Consider the following 24,185-nt stretch of genomic DNA (forward strand, 5'->3'; position numbering starts at 1 on the left):
TCTCTCCTCTCTGGCTCCTCCCCCTCTCTATCTCTCCTCCCTGGCTCCTCCCCCTCTCTATCTCTCCTCCCTGGCTCCTCCCCCTTCTCTATCTCTCCTCCCTGGCTCCTCCCCCCTCTCTATCTCTCCTCCCTGGCTCCTCCCCCTCTCTATCTCTCCTCCCTGGCTCCTCCCCCTTCTCTATCTCTCCTCCCTGGCTCCTCCCCCCTCTCTATCTCTCCTCTCTGGCTCCTCCCCCTCTCTATCTCTCCTCCCTGGCTCCTCCCCCTCTCTATCTCTCCTCCCTGGCTCCTCCCCCTTCTCTATCTCTCCTCCCTGGCTCCTCCCCCCTCTCTATCTCTCCTCCCTGGCTCCTCCCCCTCTCTATCTCTCCTCCCTGGCTCCTCCCCCTTCTCTATCTCTCCTCCCTGGCTCCTCCCCCCTCTCTATCTCTCCTCCCTGGCTCCGCCCCCTACCCCCTCTCTATCTCTCCTCCCTGGCTCCGCCCCCCTACCCCCCTCTCTATCTTTCCTCCCTGGTTCCGCCCCCCTCCCCCCTCTATCTCCTCCCTGGCTCCGCCCCCCTCCCCCCTCTCTATCTCTCCTCCCTGGCTCCTCCCCCCTCTCTATCTCTCCTCCCTGGCTCCGCCCCCCTCTATCTCTCCTCCCTGGCTCCGCCCCCCTCCCCCCTCTCTCTCTCCTCCCTGGCTCCGCCCCCCTCCCCCCTCTCTCTATTCCCTGGCTCCTCCCCCCTCTCTATCTCTCCTCCCTGGCTCCGCCCCCTACCCCCCTATCTTTCCTCCCTGGCTCCGCCCCCCTCCCCCTCTATCTCCTCCCTGGCTCCTCCCCCCTCTCTATCTCCTCCCTGGCTCCGCCCCCTCCCCCCTCTCTCTTCCCTGGCCCCGCCCCCCTCCCCTCTCTCTCCTCCCTGGCTCCGCCCCCCTCCCCCCTCTCTATCTCTCCTCCCTGGCTCCTCCCTCCTCTCTATCTTTCCTCCCTGGCTCCTCCCCCCCCTCTCTATCTTTCCTCCCTGCCCCCCCCTCTCTATCTCTCCTCCCTGGATTCCTCCCCCCTATCTCTCTTCCCTGGCTCCTCCCCCCTCTCTTTCTCTCCTCCCTGGCTCCAACCCCCTCCCCCCTCTCTATCTCTCCTCCCTGGATTCCTCCCCCCTCTCTATCACTCCTCCCTGGCTCCTCCCCCCTATCTCTCCTCCCTGGCTCCGCCCTCCTCCCTGGCTCCTCCCCCCTCCCTATCGCTCCTCCCTGGCTCCGCCCCCTCTCTATCTCTCATCCCTGGCTCCTCCCCCCTCCCCGGCTCCTCCCCCTCTCTATCGCTCCTCCCTGGCTCCGCCCCCCTCCCCCCTCTCTGGCTCCTCCCCCCTATCTCTCCTCCCTGGCTCCGCCCCCCTCCCCCCCTCTATCTCTCCTCCCTGGCTCCACCCCCCTCCCCCCTCTCTCTCTCCTCCCTGGCTCCTCCCCCCTCTCTTACCTATAAAACCTCTTGTTACAGCAGCCCCTTTTGCCCACTTCAGCAATGTGTTTCTTGCTGTGGTTGTGCCACCTGATGACGGATGCTTGTGTTGCGCCCGAAACGTCGTGATTTAATTCATTTTATACCTTACGTGACTTTACCGAAAGTACCAAAGAGTATGGATACCTGCAGTCACGGAAACTTCAAATCTAGATTGAACTTTCGTGATTCCTTGCAAAAAGCTACAATCCACTTGGCGTTTGAACATCTGAACACGACTTCCGCTTTATTATGGCCAGAGAAGGGTGAACAACAATTATTATTTCTTCAAACTGTTGCTGTGTGTTGTAAAATAAAAACCACTACAGCAAATTACAATTCGGTACTAGTACAGCACTAACCGGTTGCTGTGTGTTGGAGAGTTAAACCCACTACGACATTTACAATTCGTTACTAGTACAGCACTAACCGGTTGCTGTGTGTTGGAGAGTTAAACCCAATACAACATTTACAATTCGTTACTAGTACAACACTAACCGGTTGCTGTGTGTTGGAGAGTTAAACCCACTACAACATTTACAATTCGTTACTAGTACAGCACTAACCGGTTGCTGTGTGTTGGAGAGTTAAACCCACTACTACATTTACAATTCGAATATTGTGACGTTTCGCCTGTAATCACAACAACCACAACAACAACCAGGATCATCAGTTGGACAGCCACAGAGTTGTGGATAAATCCTTCTTCCTATTTCGATCTTAGATAGAGGTGGGATTAGCTAGAGGTGGGATTAGCCAGAGGTGGGATCAGCTAGAGGTGAGATTAGCTAGAGGTGGGATTAGCTAGAGGTGGGATTAGCTAGAGGTGAGATTAGCTAGAGGTGAGATTAGCTAGAGGTGGGATTAGCTAGAGGTGAGATTAGCTAGAGGTGAGATTAGCTAGAGGTGGGATTAGCTAGAGGTGGGATTAGCTAGAGGTGGGATCAGCTATAGGTGGGATTAGCTAGAGGTGGGATTAGCTAGAGGTGGGATTAGCTAGAGGTGAGATTAGCTAGAGGTGGGATTCGCTAGAGGTGGGACTAGCTAGTGGTGGGACTAGCTAGAGGTGGGATTAGCTAGAGGTGTGATTAGCTAGAGGTGGGATTAGCTAGAGGTGGGATCAGCTAGAGGTGGGATTAGCTAGAGGTGGGATTAGCTAGAGGTGGGATTAGCTAGAGGTGGGATCAGCTATAGGTGGGATTAGCTAGAGGTGGGATTAGCTAGAGGTGGGATTAGCTAGAGGTGGGATTAGCTAGAGGTGAGATTAGCTAGAGGTGAGATTAGCTAGAGGTGGGATTAGCTAGAGGTGGGATTAGCTAGAGGTGGGATTAGCTAGAGGTGAGATTAGCTAGAGGTGAGATTAGCTAGAGGTGAGATTAGCTAGAGGTGGGATTTGCTAGAGGTGGGATTAGCTAGAGGTGAGATTAGCTAGAGGTGGGATTAGCTAGAGGTGGAATTAGCTAGAGGTGGGATTAGCTAGAGGTGGGATTAGCTAGAGGTGGGATTAGCTAGAGGTGGGATTAGCTAGAGGTGAGATTAGCTAGCGGTGGGATTAGCTAGAGGTGAGATGAGCTAGAGGTGAGATTAGCTAGCGGTGGGATTAGCTAGAGGTGGGATTAGTTAGAGGTGGGATTAGCTAGAGGTGGGATTAGTTAGAGGTGGGATTAACTAGAGGTGAGATTAGCTAGAGGTGGGATCAGCTAGAGGTGGGATTAGCTAGAGGTGGGATTAGCTAGAGATGGGATTAGTTAGAGGTGGGATTAACTAGAGGTGAGATTAGCTAGAGGTGGGATCAGCTAGAGGTGGGATTAGCTAGAGGTGGGATTAGCTAGAGATGGGACTAGCTAGAGGTGGGATTAGCTAGAGGTGGGATTAGCTAGAGGTGGGATTAGCTAGAGGTGGGATTAGCTAGAGGTGAGATAAGCTAGAGGTGGGATTAGCTAGAGGTGGCATCAGCTAGAGGTAGGATTAGCTAGAGGTGAGATTAGCTAGAGGTGGGATTAGCTAGAGGTGGGATTAGCTAGAGGTGAGATTAGCTAGAGGTGGGATTTGCTAGAGGTGGGATTAGCTAGAGGTGGGATTAGCTAGAGGTGGGATTAGCTAGAGGTGAGATTAGCTAGAGGTGGGATTAGCTAGAGGTGGGATCAGCTAGAGGTGGGATTAGCTAGAGATGGGATTAGCTAGAGGTGGGATTAGCTAGAGGTGAGATTAGTTAGAGGTGGGATTTGCTAGAGGTGGGATTAGCTAGAGGTGGGATCAGCTAGAGGTAGGATTAGCTAGAGGTGGGATTAGCTAGAGGTGGGATTAGCTAGAGGTGAGATTAGCTAGAGGTGGGATTAGCTAGAGGTGGGATTAGCTAGAGGTGAGATTAGCTAGAGGTGGGATTTGCTAGAGGTGGGATTAGCTAGAGGTGGGATTAGCTAGAGGTGGGATTAGCTAGAGGTGAGATTAGCTAGAGGTGGGATTAGCTAGAGGTGGGATCAGCTAAAGGTGGGATTAGCTAGAGATGGGATTAGCTAGAGGTGGGATTAGCTAGAGGTGAGATTAGCTAGAGGTGGGATTTGCTAGAGGTGGAATCAGCTAGAGGTGGGATTAGCTAGAGATGGGATTAGCTAGAGGTGGGATTAGCTAGAGGTGAGATTAGCTAGAGGTGGGATTAGCTAGAGGTGGGATTAGCTAGAGGTGGGATTAGCTAGAGGTGGGATTAGCTAGAGGTGGGATTAGCTAGAGGTGGGATCAGCTAGAGGTAGGATTAGCTAGAGGTGGGATTAGCTAGAGGTGGGATTAGCTAGAGGTGGGATTAGCTAGAGGTGAGATTAGCTAGCGGTGGGATTAGCCAGAGGTGGGATTAGCGGTATGCTTCTGCACAAGATCTTCTACAATTGGGGTTCTTACACCTGGTGAAATACAAAATAGTTTAGTTAAAAATTTCACGACTGCCAGCGCGTAAGTGTCCACGTGATGATGATGATGATGAAGCCACCACTTGGGTTGAGCTGCTACGATGATTTGCGATGGCCAGGTCAGTCGGGGCTTCTGAAAAAAACGAGGTTTCTGCTACATGGCAGCTCAATCGGGGGGGGGGCCTGGCAAAATGTAAAACAGCGACGGAGTGACTTTACCGAAAGGTTCAAAGAGAGCGGAGGATGCCTGCAGTCACGAAAGCTTCAAATGGAAGATCGTGGCGGAGTCGTAGTTTTCACCACGGCAAACCACGAACGACGACTAACCAACGTTGATCTGAAGCTGCCGTGCACGCAGGTTCCGGCGGGTAAAGCCATCGCGCGCAGGGCAGGCAAAATAATAAAAGGTCACGAAGTTTCGACCGCAGTTTCTGCCCCCCTGCCGTGGTTGTGGCCCCCCACACCTGAAGACGACTGCTCGCGCAGCGATCGATAATTATTCTACCCCACGTGACTTGACCGCAAGACGAGCCGCTGAGGCAGGGCAGGTTGGATGCTTCTTTTTTGCCAAGGGCCATCTGGATATTTAAAAAACGTCATTCAAAATCGGCAACTTGAAAAAAGTTAGCCCCGTTACGTTCGGTCAAACGTTTTAATTAACTCGGCCACCCCATAATGCGACGGGCTGGAAGTGCTTCTCTACGGGCAAGGCGTGGTGATGATGTTAGCCGGTGTTGGCGATGTTGCTGCTACCCGCAACCGCTTTTCCAGGTTTTAGCTCTCCGAGATTCGTTGGATTTCGAGTTCCCGCCTGCGGTTGCCTTGGCAGGGCCCAGGCCCAAATGATTTCGCGGGACTTATAGGGCCCGCGGGCGGCTTCCTCCCCCATGGCCCCGCCCCCCCCATGGCCCCGCCCCCCCCCCATGGCCCCGCCCCCCATGGCTCCGCCCCCGCTCTCACAGCAGACAGACGGTGCGGGGTCTCGTGGGGGGCGTTGCGGGGCCGACCTTGGCCTGGGCGCCCGAGAACCTTGCGTGCAACGTCAGCGAGGTCTGTGAGGGCGAGGCAAACACAGCGGCACCACCACCACCACCACCACCTTAGCGGAGTGTCGGGCGGAAGGGGGGGCGGGGGGTGGGGCAACGGTGCGCAATGCACGGACGCACGCACGCACGCTCACGCACGCACAATCACACTCACTCAAAGACACTGACGCACACACAGATGCACACTCACACGCACTCACACACACACACAAAGATGAAGACACACCACACACACGCACGCCCACACACTCGCACACACACACACGCACGCACACACACGCACGCGCACACACACACTCGCACACACACACACTCACGTACCCAACAACAACCGCCATTCGTCACTAAGTGGCGGTGACGTCACCATGACGACGATTGTGCCAGGCCATGTGCACCCTGAGGCCACGTGAAGTGTCGAACGCCCGCTGGCAGGAGGTCACGGGGCAGACCCAGCAGGTGCCACGGGTCGACTGACTGAGATGGCTGGCTGATGCACCACCTGTGCCCCCTACTGTGCCAACCTGCTGTGCTTTAGCCACCCGGCGCTCCGCTCGTTGTGAGCGTCGCTCCTCCGCCCTCTGTTGTTGTTGGAGGGCGACTGCCTCCAACTGCCCAGTAGCATCCTTCACGAGCCTCCTCCACAGAGGCCGATCTTGACACCGCTGGTACCAGTCATCGGCAAGTCCACTCAGCTCCATGTCCTCCTGTACCACATCACTCCATCTCTTCTCTAGTCCGTGCTGCGCCCGTTTAGCCCCCTCGATCCGGCCCGAACAAAAGCTGTTTCGGCATGCGGTGGCTGGACATGCGGGCTACATGACCCAGCCAATGCAGCCTTGCCTGCCAGAGGAGCTCACCGATGGGACCGTGCCCAGATCTTTCAAGGATTTGTGAGCGCCTCACACAATCCTGCCTGGTTAAACCCAGGATGGATCGTAGGCAGGCCAGCCTAAATGTTTCCAACCGGCGAAGATGCCCCATTAAGGGGGTCCATGTTTCGCAAGCGTAGAGAAGGGAGGGAATGACTGTGGCCGAGAAGACCTGAAGCTTAGTGCGGAGCGACAGACCAGGTAGCTTCCACACAGCGTTACGCAACCGATGAAAAGATATTGCCGCTCGACTGATTCGGAGTGAGACCTCTGCTGTTAAACTGGAGCCGGTCATAAGCACACTGCCCAGGTATGGGAAACTCTCCACTCTCTCCACAACTGCCCCATCACCGATTGGGAGTTGTGGGGGTGGAGTGTCCGATGGTACAAAATACCCAGGCAGGTGCTTAGTTTTGGTGGGGCTGATGGTAAGGCCCCATCTCTTAGTGGCACGCTCCATTCTCAGCAGCAGCATCTCCAACTCCTCCTCTGAATGAACAGCTATTACCAAATCAACGGCATACATAACGTGGTTGAGCAATAGGGAGCCATCCCTTGACCGCACCCGGGCATCGATCAGCCTCCCATTATATCTGTACCATATGGAGATTCTCCCGGTACAGCTATTGAAGGCTTCACGAACTACGTGGTCAAAATAGATGTTAAATGTGGTAGCCAGAGGACATCCCTGTCTCGCCCCAAGGTGTACAGGGAATGGCTCTGACTCCCGGCCACGTAGTTTTACCTGGGTCCGCTCACCATCATGAAGGTTCTTAATGACCGTGAGCAGAGGGTCAGGGACTCCAAAAGCACGAAGAACAACCCAGAGCCCAGGCCTACTGATGGTATCATAGGCCTTGACCAGGTCAATAAAGCAGAGATGTAGGGCCTGTTGGAATTCCCTACACCTCTGCTGTAGCAGTCGGACAGAAAATATGGCATCTGTGCAGGACCGCCCTTTCCTGAAACCGCATTGGGGCTCCGCAAGCCTCTCCTCAGCGTGCCTGGCAAGGCGATGTTGAATAATCCTTGCCAGGACCTTTCCCGGCACACTGAGGAGTGAGATGCCCCTGTAGTTGTTACAGTCTGTGCGGTCCCCCTCCTTAAAGAGGGGGACCACCAGGGCATCCTTCCAATCCTGCGGAACCCGTACAGAGGTCCAGATTGTTGTTATGATGTCATATAGGGCAGTCTGTGCACAAATGCCACCCTCCCTCAGCATTTCGCTTGAGAGTTCGTCTCTACCCGGTGCCTTTCCTGGTTTCAGACTCCGGATCACCTTCAGTACTTCCTCAACAGATGGAACCTCAGCCAGCCACTCACAGGGGGTGACTTCTTCCAATATTTGAGGCACTGCAGCCTCAGCAGGGTCATCCCCACTTCATGCCACGATGTTTTGCTGGCTGAGTGCTTTCCCCTCCCCCAGGACCTCACACAAATGCTCAGCAAATCTGCAAACATGTTCCTGGGGGTTGGAGATTGGATCACCGTTTTTTCCCCTAATGATGGTAATAGGTGTGGCGCTGCAGGTTACTTTTTTGATGGAGTTAAATAGAGATTTGTGATCACGGGCCACTGAGGCAGACTCCATCTCCTCAGCAACCCGCGACCACCACCCATCCTTGCAGCGCCTCACGGCTCTTCGAACCTCCGAGCGAAGGCTGCGGTAAGCCACCTCATTCTCTGACGTGGGATTCTCTAGCCGATGACAGTGGGCCTGTCGCTTTTTCTCAAACATCCTGAACACCTCCTCTGTCAGCCAGGGTCTCTGGGGAGGTCTGGACCGCCTACCCAAAGCAGCCATTGCAGCTGCATGAGTCACAGTCCTAAACTTCGCCCATTTACCCTCGACATCAGGAGGAATCGGGGACGATGCCGATCCCAGCCACAAGAGATGATGAAATTCTCGCTTGCAACTTTCATCAGATAACTGAGATCAGGCCACTGTAGGTTGGAATGGGGTCCTGGGTGTACACCCACCACCGGAGTGGAAGAATGGCAGGTGCATCTTACAGATGACTAGTCGATGGTCAGAGGGCAGATCAGCTCCACAGAAGATCCTGGTCTCAAGCACATGGGCTCGCATCCGCTGGTCCGTCACTATGGAGTCAAGCAGATGTTCTTGCTTAGACTTGGCATGCATCCATGATGTTGTGTGGATGCGCCGATGCCGGAACAGCGTGTTGGTAATTACAAGCCCATGGGCTGCACAAAAATCTAGCAGCCTCCTACCGTTGTTATTGAGCTGATCTGGCCCATGCCCTCCAATCACTCCAGACCAGGTGCCAGCATCATGACCAACTCGGGCATTGAAGTTACCCAACAAGATGACTCTATCCCGAGGGGCCACTTTAGCCAGCACCTGTGACAGGAGGTCATAGAAGGCATCTGACTCATCAGCTTTGCCTGCATCCCTCCACGGATGTTCGTCTTCGGTGGGGGCATAAGTAACCATGACCACCACTCCTCACCTCCGGTTGATGGGAAGGCGAGCCCAAAGTAGCCTGGAGCTTACAGCTTCCCACACCTCACCGCCACGCTCACACGCCCCCTTCATTCTTTTGTTCAAAAGAAGAGCCACACCATGTTGTTTGGCAGTCTGCTGCCCCGAGTAGAGGACTGTCCACCCTTCATGGTGGCAGCAGCCAGAACTGGTTCCACCGGACCTCCTGAATGCCACAGAGATCCAGGTGGTACCGGTCCAGCTTCCGACAGAGAAGTAGCAGCCTCTCCTCCGCAGTGAGCGTTCGAACATTCCACGTGGCCACACGAAGTGGCTTTTCGTTGTTTCTGGAGGAGCCCCGAGCGTAGAGATTCAATCTCCTGGCTCCGCCAATTGCGGCTAAACGGGGGCTCTGGACGGGTGCGAGGGGCTGGTAACACCTCCACCTTCAAATAATTACCACTAAACTACGACGAAAATATGTAACTAATAACTCGCACACACACACAAAGACACGCACGGACACACGCACACTCACAATCACACGCACTCACACAAAGACACTCACGGACGCACGCACACTCACACGCACTCACACACTCACACGCAAGCACACACACGCACATCGACGACGAATGTACACACACTTACAGGGCAATTAAATTCTGACCCACGGTCTCTACTGTAGACCCTGACACCCACCCACAGTCTCCACTCTAGACCCTGACACCCACCCACAGTCTCCACTCTAGACCCTGACCCTGACACCCACCCACAGTCTCTACTCTAGACCCTGACACCCACCCACAGTCTCTACTCTAGACCCTGACACCCACCCACAGTCTCCCCTCTAGACCCTGACACCCACCCACAGTCTCCACTCTAGACCCTGACACCCACCCACAGTCTCCACTCTAGACCCTGACCCTGACACCCACCCACAGTCTCTACTCTAGACCCTGACACCCACCCACAGTCTCTACTCTAGACCCTGACACCCACCCACAGTCTCCACTCTAGACCCTGACACCCACCCACACTCTCTACTCCAGACCCTGACACCCACCGACAGCCTCCACTCTAGACCCTGACCCTGACACCCACCCACAGTCTCTACTCTAGACCCTGACACCCACCCACAGTCTCTACTCTAGACCCTGACACCCACCCACAGTCTCTACTCTAGACCCTGACACCCACCCACAGCCTCTACTCTAGACCCTGACACCCACCCACAGTCTCCACTCTAGACCCTGACACCCACCCACAGTCTCCACTCTAGACCCTGACACCCACCCACAGTCTCCACTCTAGACCCTGACACCCACCCACAGTCTCTACTCTAGACCCTGACACCCACCCACAGTCTCTACTCTAGACCCTGACACCCACCCACAGTCTCCACTCTAGACCCTGACACCCACCCACAGTCTCTACTCTAGACCCTGACCCTGACACCCACCCACAGTCTCCACTCTAGACCCTGACACCCACCCACAGTCTCTACTCTAGACCTTGACACCCACCCACAGTCTCTACTCTAGACCCTGACCCTGACACCCACCCACAGTCTCTACTCTAGACCCTGACCCTGACACCCACCCACAGTCTCTACTCTAGACCCTGACACCCACCCACAGTCTCTACTCTAGACCCTGACACCCACCCACAGTCTCTACTAGACCCTGACACCCACCCACAGTCTCTACTCTAGACCCTGACACCCACCCACAGTCTCTACTCTAGACCCTGACACCCACCCACAGTCTCTACTCTAGACCCTGACACCCACCCACAGTCTCTACTCTAGACCCTGACACCCACCCACAGTCTCTACTCTAGACCCTGACACCCACCCACAGTCTCTACTCTAGACCCTGACACCCACCCACAGTCTCCACTCTAGACCCTGACACCCACCCACAGTCTCCACTCTAGACCCTGACACCCACCCACAGTCTCCACTCTAGACCCTGACACCCACCCACAGTCTCCACTCTAGACCCTGACACCCACCCACAGTCTCCACTCTAGACCCTGACACCCACCCACAGTCTCTACTCTAGACCCTGACACCCACCCACAGTCTCTACTCTAGACCCTGACACCCACCCACAGTCTCTACTCTAGACCCTGACACCCACCCACAGTCTCTACTCTAGACCCTGACACCCACCCACAGCCTCCACTCTAGACCCTGACACCCACCGTCTCTACTAGACCCTGACACCCACCCACAGTCTCCACTCTAGACCCTGACCCTGACACCCACCCACAGTCTCTACTCTAGACCCTGACACCCACCCACAGTCTCCACTCTAGACCCTGACCCTGACACCCACCCACAGTCTCTACTCTAGACCCTGACACCCACCCACAGTCTCTACTCTAGACCCTGACACCCACCCACCCACAGTCTCTACTCTAGACCCTGACACCCACCCACAGTCTCTACTCTAGACCCTGACCCTGACACCCACCCACAGTCTCTACTCTAGACCCTGACACCCACCCACAGTCTCCACTCTAGACCCTGACACCCACCCACAGTCTCTACTCTAGACCTTGACACCCACACAGTCTCCACTTTAGACCCTGACACCCACCCACAGTCTCTACTCTAGACCTTGACACCCACCCACAGTCTCTACTCTAGACTCTAACCCTGACACCCACCCACAGTCTCCACTCTAGACCTTGACACCCACCCACAGTCTCCACTCTAGCCCTTGACACCCACCCACAGTCTCCACTCTAGACCTTGACACCCACCCACAGTCTCCACTCTAGACCTTGACACCCACCCACAGTCTCTACTCTAGACCCTGACACCCACCCACAGTCTCTACTCTAGACCCTGACACCCACCCACAGTCTCTACTCTAGACCCTGACCCTGACACCCACCCAGTCTCCACTCTAGACCCTGACACCCACCCACAGTCTCCACTCTAGACCCTGACACCCACCCAGTCTCTACTCTAGACCCTGACACCCACCCACAGTCTCCACTCTAGACCCTGACACCCACCCACAGTCTCTACTCTAGACCCTGACCCTGACACCCACCCACAGTCTCTACTCTAGACCCTGACCCTGACACCCACCCACAGTCTCTACTCTAGACCCTGACACCCACCCACAGTCGCTACTCTAGACCCTGACACCCACCCACAGTCTCTACTCTAGACCATGACACCCACCCAGTCTCTACTAGACCCTGACACCCACCCACAGTCTCTACTCTAGACCATGACACCCACCCACAGTCTCCACTCTAGACCCTGACCCTGACACCCACCCACAGTCTCTACTCTAGACCCTGACACCCACCCACAGTCTCTACTCTAGACCCTGACACCCACCCACAGTCTCTACTCTAGACCCTGACACCCACCCACAGTCTCTACTCTAGACCCTGACACCCACCCACAGTCTCCACTCTAGACCCTGACACCCACCCACAGTCTCCACTCTAGACCCTGACACCCACCCACAGTCTCTACTCTAGACCCTGACACCCACCCACAGTCTCTACTCTAGACCCTGACACCCACCCACAGTCTCTACTCTAGACCCTGACACCCACCCACAGTCTCCACTCTAGACCCTGACACCCACCCACAGTCTCTACTCTAGACCCTGACACCCACCCACAGTCTCTACTCTAGACCCTGACACCCACCCACAGTCTCCACTCTAGACCCTGACACCCACCCACAGTCTCCACTCTAGACCCTGACACCCACCCACAGTCTCCACTCTAGACCCTGACACCCACCCACAGTCTCTACTCTAGACCCTGACACCCACCCACAGTCTCTACTCTAGACCCTGACACCCACCCACAGTCTCCACTCTAGACCCTGACACCCACCCACAGTCTCTACTCTAGACCCTGACCCTGACACCCACCCACAGTCTCCACTCTAGACCCTGACACCCACCCACAGTCTCTACTCTAGACCTTGACACCCACCCACAGTCTCTACTCTAGACCCTGACCCTGACACCCACCCACAGTCTCTACTCTAGACCCTGACCCTGACACCCACCCACAGTCTCTACTCTAGACCCTGACACCCACCCACAGTCTCTACTCTAGACCCTGACACCCACCCACAGTCTCTACTAGACCCTGACACCCACCCACAGTCTCTACTCTAGACCCTGACACCCACCCACAGTCTCTACTCTAGACCCTGACACCCACCCACAGTCTCTACTCTAGACCCTGACACCCACCCACAGTCTCTACTCTAGACCCTGACACCCACCCACAGTCTCTACTCTAGACCCTGACACCCACCCACAGTCTCTACTCTAGACCCTGACACCCACCCACAGTCTCCACTCTAGACCCTGACACCCACCCACAGTCTCCACTCTAGACCCTGACACCCACCCACAGTCTCCACTCTAGACCCTGACACCCACCCACAGTCTCCACTCTAGACCCTGACACCCACCCACAGTCTCCACTCTAGACCCTGACACCCACCCACAGTCTCTACTCTAGACCCTGACACCCACCCACAGTCTCTACTCTAGACCCTGACACCCACCCACAGTCTCTACTCTAGACCCTGACACCCACCCACAGTCTCTACTCTAGACCCTGACACCCACCCACAGCCTCCACTCTAGACCCTGACACCCACCGTCTCTACTAGACCCTGACACCCACCCACAGTCTCCACTCTAGACCCTGACCCTGACACCCACCCACAGTCTCTACTCTAGACCCTGACACCCACCCACAGTCTCCACTCTAGACCCTGACCCTGACACCCACCCACAGTCTCTACTCTAGACCCTGACACCCACCCACAGTCTCTACTCTAGACCCTGACACCCACCCACCCACAGTCTCTACTCTAGACCCTGACACCCACCCACAGTCTCTACTCTAGACCCTGACCCTGACACCCACCCACAGTCTCTACTCTAGACCCTGACACCCACCCACAGTCTCCACTCTAGACCCTGACACCCACCCACAGTCTCCACTCTAGACCCTGACACCCACCCACAGTCTCCACTCTAGACCCTGACACCCACCCACAGTCTCCACTCTAGACCCTGACACCCACCCACAGTCTCCACTCTAGACCCTGACACCCACCCACAGTCTCTACTCTAGACCCTGACACCCACCCACAGTCTCTACTCTAGACCCTGACACCCACCCACAGTCTCTACTCTAGACCCTGACACCCACCCACAGTCTCTACTCTAGACCCTGACACCCACCCACAGCCTCCACTCTAGACCCTGACACCCACCGTCTCTACTAGACCCTGACACCCACCCACAGTCTCCACTCTAGACCCTGACCCTGACACCCACCCACAGTCTCTACTCTAGACCCTGACACCCACCCACAGTCTCCACTCTAGACCCTGACCCTGACACCCACCCACAGTCTCTACTCTAGACCCTGACACCCACCCACAGTCTCTACTCTAGACCCTGACACCCACCCACCCACAGTCTCTACTCTAGACCCTGACACCCACCCACAGTCTCCACTCTAGACCCTGACACCCACCCACAGTCTCCACTCTAGACCCTGACACCCACCCACAGCCTCCACTCTAGACCCTGACACCCACCCACAGTCTCTACTCTAGACCCTGACCCTGACACCCACCCACAGTCTCCACTCTAGACCCTGACACCCACCCACAGTCTCCACTCTAGACCCTGACACCCACCCACAGTCTCCACTCTAGACCCTGACACCCACCCACAGTCTCCACTCTAGACCCTGACCCTGACACCCACCCACAGTCTCTACTCTAGACCCTGACACCCACCCACAGTCTCTACTCTAGACCCTGACCCTGACACCCACCCACAGTCTCCACTCTAGACCCTGACACCCACCCACAGTCTCCCCTCTAGACCCTGACACCCACCCACAGTCTCTACTCTAGACCCTGACACCCACCCACAGTCTCTACTCTAGACCCTGACACCCACCCACAGTCTCTACTCTAGACCCTGACCCTGACACCCACCCACAGTCTCTACTCTAGACCCTGACACCCACCCACAGTCTCTACTCTAGACCCTGACACCCACCCACAGCCTCCACTCTAGACCCTGACACCCACCCACAGCCTCCACTCTAGACCCTGACACCCACCCACAGTCTCTACTCTAGACCCTGACACCCACCCACAGTCTCTACTCTAGACCCTGACACCCACCCACAGTCTCTACTCTAGACCCTGACACCCACCCACAGTCTCTACTCTAGACCCTGACACCCACCCACAGCCTCCACTCTAGACCCTGACACCCACCCACAGCCTCCACTCTAGACCCTGACACCCACCCACAGTCTCTACTCTAGACCCTGACACCCACCCACAGTCTCTACTCTAGACCCTGACACCCACCCACAGTCTCTACTCTAGACCCTGACACCCACCCACAGCCTCCACTCTAGACCCTGACACCCACCCACAGTCTCTACTCTAGACCCTGACACCCACCCACAGTCTCCACTCTAGACCCTGACACCCACCCACAGTCTCTACTCTAGACCCTGACCCTGACACCCACCCACAGTCTCCACTCTAGACCCTGACACCCACCCACAGCCTCCACTCTAGACCCTGACACCCACCCACAGTCTCTACTCTAGACCCTGACCCTGACACCCACCCACAGTCTCCACTCTAGACCCTGACACCCACCCACAGTCTCCACTCTAGACCCTGACACCCACCCACAGTCTCCACTCTAGACCCTGACACCCACCCACAGTCTCCACTCTAGACCCTGACCCTGACACCCACCCACAGTCTCTACTCTAGACCCTGACACCCACCCACAGTCTCTACTCTAGACCCTGACCCTGACACCCACCCACAGTCTCCACTCTAGACCCTGACACCCACCCACAGTCTCCCCTCTAGACCCTGACACCCACCCACAGTCTCTACTCTAGACCCTGACACCCACCCACAGTCTCTACTCTAGACCCTGACACCCACCCACAGTCTCTACTCTAGACCCTGACCCTGACACCCACCCACAGTCTCTACTCTAGACCCTGACACCCACCCACAGTCTCTACTCTAGACCCTGACACCCACCCACAGCCTCCACTCTAGACCCTGACACCCACCCACAGTCTCTACTCTAGACCCTGACACCCACCCACAGTCTCTACTCTAGACCCTGACACCCACCCACAGTCTCTTCTCTAGACCCTGACACCCACCCACAGGCTACAGCTCGTCACCTGCTTGGGCAAGCGGAAGGTCTCCAGGCTGAGTGGAACTCCACGGGGCTGGGCAGGTGAAGCCCAACGGCCACCACCACCACCACCGCCACCACCACCACCACCACCACCGCCACCGCCACCACCGCCACCACCGCCTCGGCCGCCGCGAGCCAACAACGTCGCTGCTTTGGAAGACGGCGACGAGGTGGAGGAGGAGGAGGAGGGGAGGGGGAGCGGGGGAGGGGGAGCGGGGGGGCGGGGTGAGGGCTGGGGCCTGGCGGACACGAGGAGGAGGGAGCCGGGGCAGCCCAGCACGGTGCGGTGGGATGACGCCGGCGATGACGCCGGCGATGACGCCGGCGGCGGTGGTGACGAGGTGGAGGAGAGATGGGCCTTGTTGTTTGTGGACGAGGGTCTGTGTAGGGGAGGGGGCGGAGAGGGAGGCAAATACAAAGATCCCCTGTATAGCCTTAACAGACTGTTGGGGCAAGTGCTGTTCGCGAGTAGCAGCATCGTCAGGGTGCGGGATCGAACCGACGACCTCCTGCACACCAGGCGAGGTAGTTAACATCTCCTAGCCACCGTGATGATGATGAGAGAGAGAGACGCAGACTCCAAATACACAGCAGCAGCAGGCGTCAGGGTGCGGGATCGAACCGACGACCTCCTGCACACCAGGCGAGGTAGTCAACATCTCGGCGATGAAGGAGGCTCACGTACGCTCGCTTGCCGGCCTGCGTCGCTGCCCGAGGATTGGCGATGGAGACGGTCAGCATCGTGCTCGGAGAGGCCTCAGCATTCCGCCTGACGCAGTACACACACACAGACACACACACAGACATACACATACAGACACACACACACACAGACATACACATACAGACACACACACACACACACAGACACACAACACAACAACCGCCATTCGCCACTAAGTGGCGGTGACGTCACCACGACGCTTGTGCCAGGCCATGTGCACCCTGAGGCCACGTGAAGTGTCGAACGCCCGCTGGCAGGAGGTCACGGGGCAGACCCAGGTGCCACGGGTCGACTGACTGAGATGACTGGCTGATGCACCACCTGTGCCCCCTACTGTGCCAACCTGCTGTGCTTTAGCCACCCGGCGCTCCGCTCGTTGTTCTGAGCGTCGCTCCTCCGCCCTCCGTTGTTGTTGGAGGGCGACTGCCTCCAACTGCCCAGTAGCATCCTTCACGAGCCTCCTCCACAGAGGCTGATCTTGACACCGCTGGTACCAGTCATCGGCAAGTTCACTCAGCTCCACGTCCTCCTGTACCACATCACTCCATCTCTTCTCTAGCCCGTGCCGCGCCCGTTTAGCCCCCTCGATCCGGCCGAACAAAAGCTGTTTCGGCATGCGGTGGCTGGGCATGCGGGCTACATGACCCAGCCAACGCAGCCTTGCCTGCCGGAGTAACTCACCGATGGGACCTTGCCCAGATCTTTCAAGGATTTGTGAGCTCCTCACACAATCCAGTAGGCAGGCCAGCCTAAATGTTTCTAACCGGTGAAGATGTTCCATTAAGGGGGTCCACGTTTCGCAAGCATAGAGAAGGGAGGGAATGACCGTGGCCGAAAAGACCTGAAGCTTAGTGCGGAGCGACAGACCAGGTAGCTTCCACACAGCGTTACGCAACCGATGAAAAGATATTGCCGCTCGACTGATTCGGAGTGAGACCTCTGCTGTTAAACTGGAGCCAGTCATAAGCACACTGCCCAGGTATGGGAAACTCTCCACTCTCTCCACAACTGCCCCATCACCGATTGGGAGTTGCGGAGGCGGAGTGTCCGATGGTACAAAATACCCAGGCAGGTGCTTAGTTTTGGTGGGGCTGATGGTAAGGCCCCACCTCTTAGTGGCACGCTCCAGTCTCAGCAGCAGCGTCTCCAACTACTCCTCTGAATGAGCAGCTATTACCAAATCATCGGCATACATAACGTGGTTGAGCAATAGGGAGCCATCCCTTGACCGCACCCGGGCATGGATCAGCCTCCCATTATATCTGTACCAAATGGAGATTCCCCCGGTACAGCTATTGAAGGCTTCACAAACTACGTGGTCAAAATAGATGTTAAATAATGTGGGAGCCAGAGGACATCCCTGTCGCACCCCAAGGTGTACAGGGAATGGCTCTAACTCCCAGCCACATAGTTTTACCCGGGCCCACTCACCATCATGAAGGTCCTTAATGATCGTGAGCAGAGGGTCAGGGACTCCAAAAGCACGAAGAACAACCCAGAGCCCAGGCCTACTGATGGTATCATAGGCCTTGACCAGGTCAATAAAGCAGAGATGTAGGTCTTGTTGGAATTCCAGAGACACACACAGACACACAGAGAGATCCCCCACCGTGTAGCCTCTAACAGGCTGTAGGGGCAAGTGCTGTTAGTAGCGAGCAGCACCTATAGACACACAGACAAAGGTCCCCCGTGTAGCCTCTAACAGGCTGTGGGGGCAAGTGCTGTGAGTAGCGAGCAGCACCTACAGACACACAGACAAAGATCCCCCGTGTAGCCTCTAACAAGCTGTAGGGGCAAGTGCTGTGAGTAGCGAGCAGCACCTATAGACACAGACAAAGGTCCCCCGTGTAGCCTCTAACAGACTGTAGGGGCAAGTGCTGTGAGTAGCGAGCAGCACCTACAGACACACAGACAAAGATCCCCCGTGTAGCCTCTAACAAGCTGTAGGGGCAAGTGCTGTGAGTAGCGAGCAGCACCTATAGACACAGACAAAGGTCCCCCGTGTAGCCTCTAACAGACTGTAGGGGCAAGTGCTGTGAGTAGCGAGCAGCACCTACAGACACACAGACAAAGATCCCCCGTGTAGCCTCTAACAGGCTGTAGGGGCAAGTGCTGTTAGCGAGCAGCAGCTGTGAAGGCTACCGGCACTGTGGCACACGAAGGGGTGGGTGGCCAGCACCACGCCCGGCCGTCTTTGTCTCCCCAGTGGCGATGTTCACTACACACACTCTCTCCCCACACTCTCTCCTCACACTCTCTACCTCACACACACTCCCCACTCTCTCTCCCCACACACTCCCCCCACACTCCCCACACACTCCCCACACACTCCCCACACACTCCCCACACACTCCCCACACACTCCCCCCACACTCCCCACACACTCCCCACACACTCCCCACACTCTCCCCACACACTCCCCCCACACTCCCCACACACTCCCCACACACTCCCCACACACTCCCCACACACTCCCCACACACTCCCCACACACTCCCCACACACTCCCCACACACTCCCCACACACTCCCCACACACTCTCTCTACCCACACACTCCCCACACTCTCTCTCTACCCACACACTCCCCACACTCCCCACACACTCCCCACACACTCCCCACACACTCCCCACACACTCCCCACACTCTCCCCACACACTCCCCACACTCTCCCCACACACTCCCCCCACACTCTCCCCACACACTCCCCACACACTCCCCACACACTCCCCACACTCTCCCCACACACTCCCCACACACTCCCCACACACTCCCCACACACTCCCCCCACACTCCCCACACACTCCCCACACACTCCCCACACACTCCCCACACACTCCCCACACACTCCCCACACACTCTCTCTACCCACACACTCCCCACACTCTCTCTCTACCCACACACTCCTCACACACTCCCCACACACTCCCCACACACTCCCCACACACTCCCCCCACACTCCCCACACACTCCCCACACACTCCCCACACTCTCCCCACACACTCCCCCCACACTCCCCACACACTCCCCACACACTCCCCACACACTCCCCACACACTCCCCACACACTCCCCACACACTCCCCACACACTCTCTCTACCCACACACTCCCCACACTCTCTCTACCCACACACTCCCCCCACACTCCCCACACACTCCCCACACACTCCCCACACACTCCCCACACACTCCCCACACACTCTCTCTACCCACACACTCCCCACACTCTCTCTCTACCCACACACTCCCCACACACTCCCCACACACTCCCCACACACTCCCCACACACTCCCCACACACTCCCCACACACTCCCCACACACTCCCCACACACTCTCTCTACCCACACACTCCCCACACACTCCCCACACTCTCTCTACCCACACACTCCCCACACTCCCCACACACTCCCCACACACTCCCCACACTCCCCACACACTCCCCACACTCCCCACACTCCCCACACACTCCCCACACACTCCCCACACTCCCCACTCTCCCCACTCTCTCTCCACCCACGTGTGTCCATGCCGTGCTCCCTGCGTGCTTCTGCCGTCTGTAGTCTCAGCCCAGGCCTGGGCACGCACGGAGACACACGGAGAGACGCGGGGGTGGTGAGCGGGGGTGGTGAGCGGTGGTGGTGAGCGGTGGTGGTGAGTGGTGGTGGTGAGTGGTGGTGAGTGATGGTGGTGGTGATGGTGAGTGATGGTGGTGAGTGGTGGTGGTGAGTGGTGGTGGTGGTGAGTGGTGGTGAGTGGTGGTGGTGAGTGATGGTGGTGGTGGTGAGTGATGGTGAGTGGTGGTGGTGAGTGGTGGTGAGTGATGGTGGTGGTGGTGGTGAGTAGTGAGTGGTGGTGAGTGATAGTGGTGAGTGATGGTGAGTGAGTGATGGTGAGTGATGGTGAGTGATGGTGAGTGATGGTGGTGAGTGATGGTGAGATGGTGAGTGAGTGATGGTGAGTGATGGTGGTGAGTGATGGTGAGTGATGGTGATGGTGAGTGATGGTGAGTGGTGAGTGATGGTGATTGTGAGTGAGTGATTGTGAGTGATGGTGAGTGATGGTGGTGAGTGATGGTGAGTGAGTGATGGTGATGGTGAGTGATGGTGAGTGAGTGATGGTGATGGTGAGTGATGGTGAGTGAGTGATGGTGATGGTGAGTGATGGTGAGTGAGTGGTGGTGGTGGTGAGTGAGTGGTGGTGGTGAGTGGGGGTGGTGAGCGGGGGTGGTGAGCGGTGGTGGTGAGCGGTGGTGGTGAGTGGTGGTGGTGAGTGGTGGTGAGTGATGGTGGTGGTGGTGAGTGGTGGTGAGTGATAGTGGTGAGTGATGGTGAGTGAGTGATGGTGAGTGATGGTGAGTGAGTGATGGTAAGTGATGGTGGTGAGTGATGGTGAGTGATGGTGGTGAGTGATGGTGAGTGATGGTGATGGTGAGTGATGGTGAGTGGTGAGTGATGGTGATTGTGAGTGAGTGATGGTGAGTGATGGTGGTGAGTGATGGTGAGTGAGTGATGGTGATGGTGAGTGATGGTGAGTGATGGTGGTGAGTGATGGTGAGTGAGTGATGGTGATGGTGAGTGATGGTGAGTGAGTGAGTGATGGTGAGTGAGTGATGGTGAGTGATGGTGAGTGAGTGATGGTGATGGTGAGTGATGGTGAGTGATGGTGATGGTGATTGATGGTGATGGTGAGTGATGGTGAGTGAGTGATGGTGATGGTGAGTGATGGTGAGTGATGGTGAGTGATGGTGATGGTGAGTGATGGTGAGTGAGTGATGGTGAGTGATGGTGAGTGAGTGATGGTGAGTGATAGTGAGTGAGTGATGGTGAGTGATGGTGAGTGATGGTGAGTGATGGTGATGGTGAGTGATGGTGAGTGAGTGATGGTGAGTGATGGTGAGTGATGGTGAGTGAGTGATGGTGAGTGATGGTGAGTGAGTGATGGTGAGTGATGGTGAGTGATGGTGAGTGAGTGATGGTGAGTGATGGTGAGTGAGTGATGGTGAGTGATGGTGAGTGAGTGATGGTGAGTGAGTGTTGGTGAGTGATGGTGAGTGATGGTGAGTGAGTGATGGTGAGTGAGTGATGGTGAGTGAGTGATGGTGAGTGATGGTGAGTGATGGTGAGTGAGTGAGTGATGGTGAGTGAGTGATGGTGAGTGATGGTGAGTGAGTGATGGTGAGTGAGTGATGGTGAGTGATGGTGAGTGATGGTGAGTGAGTGATGGTGAGTGATGGTGAGTGATGGTGAGTGATGGTGAGTAAGTGATGGTGATGGTGAGTGATGGTGATGGTGAGTGATGGTGAGTGATGGTGAGTGAGTGATGGTGAGTGATGGTGAGTGATGGTGAGTGTTGGTGAGTGAGTGATGGTGAGTGTTGGTGAGTGAGTGAGTGATGGTGAGTGATGGTGAGTGAGTGATGGTGAGTGATGGTGAGTGAGTGATGGTGAGTGAGTGATGGTGAGTGATGGTGAGTGATGGTGAGTGAGTGAGTGATAGTGAGTGAGTGATGGTGAGTGAGGGAGTGAGTGATGGTGAGTGAGTGATGGTGAGTGATGGTGAGTGAGTGATGGTGAGTGAGTGATGGTGAGTGAGTGATGGTGAGTGATAGTGAGTGAGTGATGGGGAGTGAGTGAGTGATGGTGAGTGATGGTGAGTGAGTGATGGTGAGTGATAGTGAGTGAGTGATGGTGAGTGAGTGAGTGATGGTGAGTGATGGTGAGTGAGTGATGGTGAGTGAGTGATGGTGAGTGATGGTGAGTGATGGTGAGTGATGGTGATGGTGAGTGAGTGATGGTGAGTGAGTGATGGTGAGTGAGTGATGGTGAGTGATGGTGAGTGATGGTGAGTGAGTGATGGTGAGTGAGTGATGGTGAGTGATGGTGAGTGATGGTGAGTGAGTGAGTGATAGTGAGTGATGGTGAGTGATGGTGAGTGAGTGATGGTGAGTGATGGTGAGTGATGGTGAGTGATGATGATGGTGGACTCACAGGAAGACCACGGAGTGAGTGATGGTGAGTGAGTGATGGTGAGTGAGTGATGGTGAGTGATGGTGAGTGATGGTGAGTGAGTGATGGTGAGTGATGGTGAGTGTTGGTGAGTGAGTGATGGTGAGTGATGGTGAGTGATGGTGAGTGAGTGATGGTGAGTGAGTGATGGTGAGTGATGGTGAGTGATGGTGAGTGAGTGATGGTGAGTGATGGTGAGTGATGGTGAGTGAGTGATGGTGAGTGAGTGATGGTGAGTGATGGTGAGTGATGATGAGTGATGATGATGGTGGACTCACAGGAACACCACGGAGTGAGTGATAGTGAGTGATGGTGAGTGATGGTGAGTGATGGTGAGTGATGGTGAGTGATGATGATGGTGGACTCACAGGAAGACCACGGAGTGAGTGATGGTGAGTGATGGTGAGTGATGGTGAGTGAGTGATGGTGAGTGATGGTGAGTGATGGTGAGTGAGTGATGGTGAGTGAGTGATGATGATGGTGAGTGAGTGATGGTGAGTGATGGTGAGTGATGGTGAGTGAGTGATGATGATGGTGAGTGAGTGATGGTGAGTGATGGTGAGTGATGGTGAGTGATGATGATGGTGGACTCACAGGAACACCACGGAGTGAGTGATGGTGAGTGATGGTGAGTGAGTGATGGTGAGTGATGGTGAGTGAGTGATGGTGAGTGAGTGATGATGATGGTGAGTGAGTGATGGTGAGTGATGGTGAGTGATGGTGAGTGAGTGATGATGATGGTGAGTGAGTGATGGTGAGTGATGGTGAGTGATGGTGAGTGATGATGATGGTGGACTCACAGGAACACCACGGAGTGAGTCCACCCTCCTCTGCCGCTCTCTCCTCTGCCTGAGTCGAGCGTCGAGCTGAGCCAGGCGGGGCCACGGCACGGACAGCCTGCACCACCATCACCACCATCATCATCACCACCATCATCACCATCACCACCATCAACATCATCACCATCACTAACATCATCACCACCATCATCATCACCACCAGCACCATCAACATCATCACCACCATCATCATCACCACCAGCACCATCATCATCACCACCATCATCACCATCATCACCACCATCATCATCACCACCAGCACCATCAACATCATCACCACCATCATCATCACCACCAGCACCATCATCATCACCACCATCATCACCATCATCACCACCATCATCATCACCACCAGCACCATCAACATCATCACCACCATCATCATCACCATCAGCACCATCATCACCACCAGCACCATCATCATCACCACCATCATCACCATCATCACCATCATCAACATCATCAACATCATCACTCACCACCATCATCACCAACATCATCATCACTAACATCAACATCATCAACATCATCACTCACCATCATCATCACCATCATCATCACCATCATCACCATCATCACCATCATCACTAACATCA

The 24,185-nt window shown here is 55.8% G+C and overlaps 1 protein-coding gene across 1 annotated transcript in view; it reads right to left on the reverse strand.

Moving 5' to 3' along the window:
* Positions 1-1,707: 1,707 nt before the first annotated feature.
* LOC116958053 (uncharacterized) overlaps positions 1,708-24,185 on the reverse strand; it is a 36,135-nt gene continuing 13,657 nt past the window's right edge. Inside the window, exons 5-9 of the mRNA XM_032980543.2 lie at positions 23,551-23,647; positions 20,264-20,319; positions 16,708-16,791; positions 16,006-16,402; positions 1,708-5,442 (exon numbers count right to left, since the gene is read on the reverse strand). Of these exons, the coding sequence (XP_032836434.1) occupies positions 5,347-5,442; positions 16,006-16,402; positions 16,708-16,791; positions 20,264-20,319; positions 23,551-23,647 (730 nt within the window). The 3' untranslated portion in view covers positions 1,708-5,346. The remainder of the gene's footprint in view (positions 5,443-16,005; positions 16,403-16,707; positions 16,792-20,263; positions 20,320-23,550; positions 23,648-24,185) is intronic.

This window comes from Petromyzon marinus, chromosome 70 (assembly GCF_048934315.1).
Source record: "Petromyzon marinus isolate PM22_M1 ecotype Great Lakes invasive population chromosome 70, UKy_Petmar_22M1.pri1.0, whole genome shotgun sequence".
Taxonomy (NCBI): domain Eukaryota; kingdom Metazoa; phylum Chordata; class Hyperoartia; order Petromyzontiformes; family Petromyzontidae; genus Petromyzon; species Petromyzon marinus.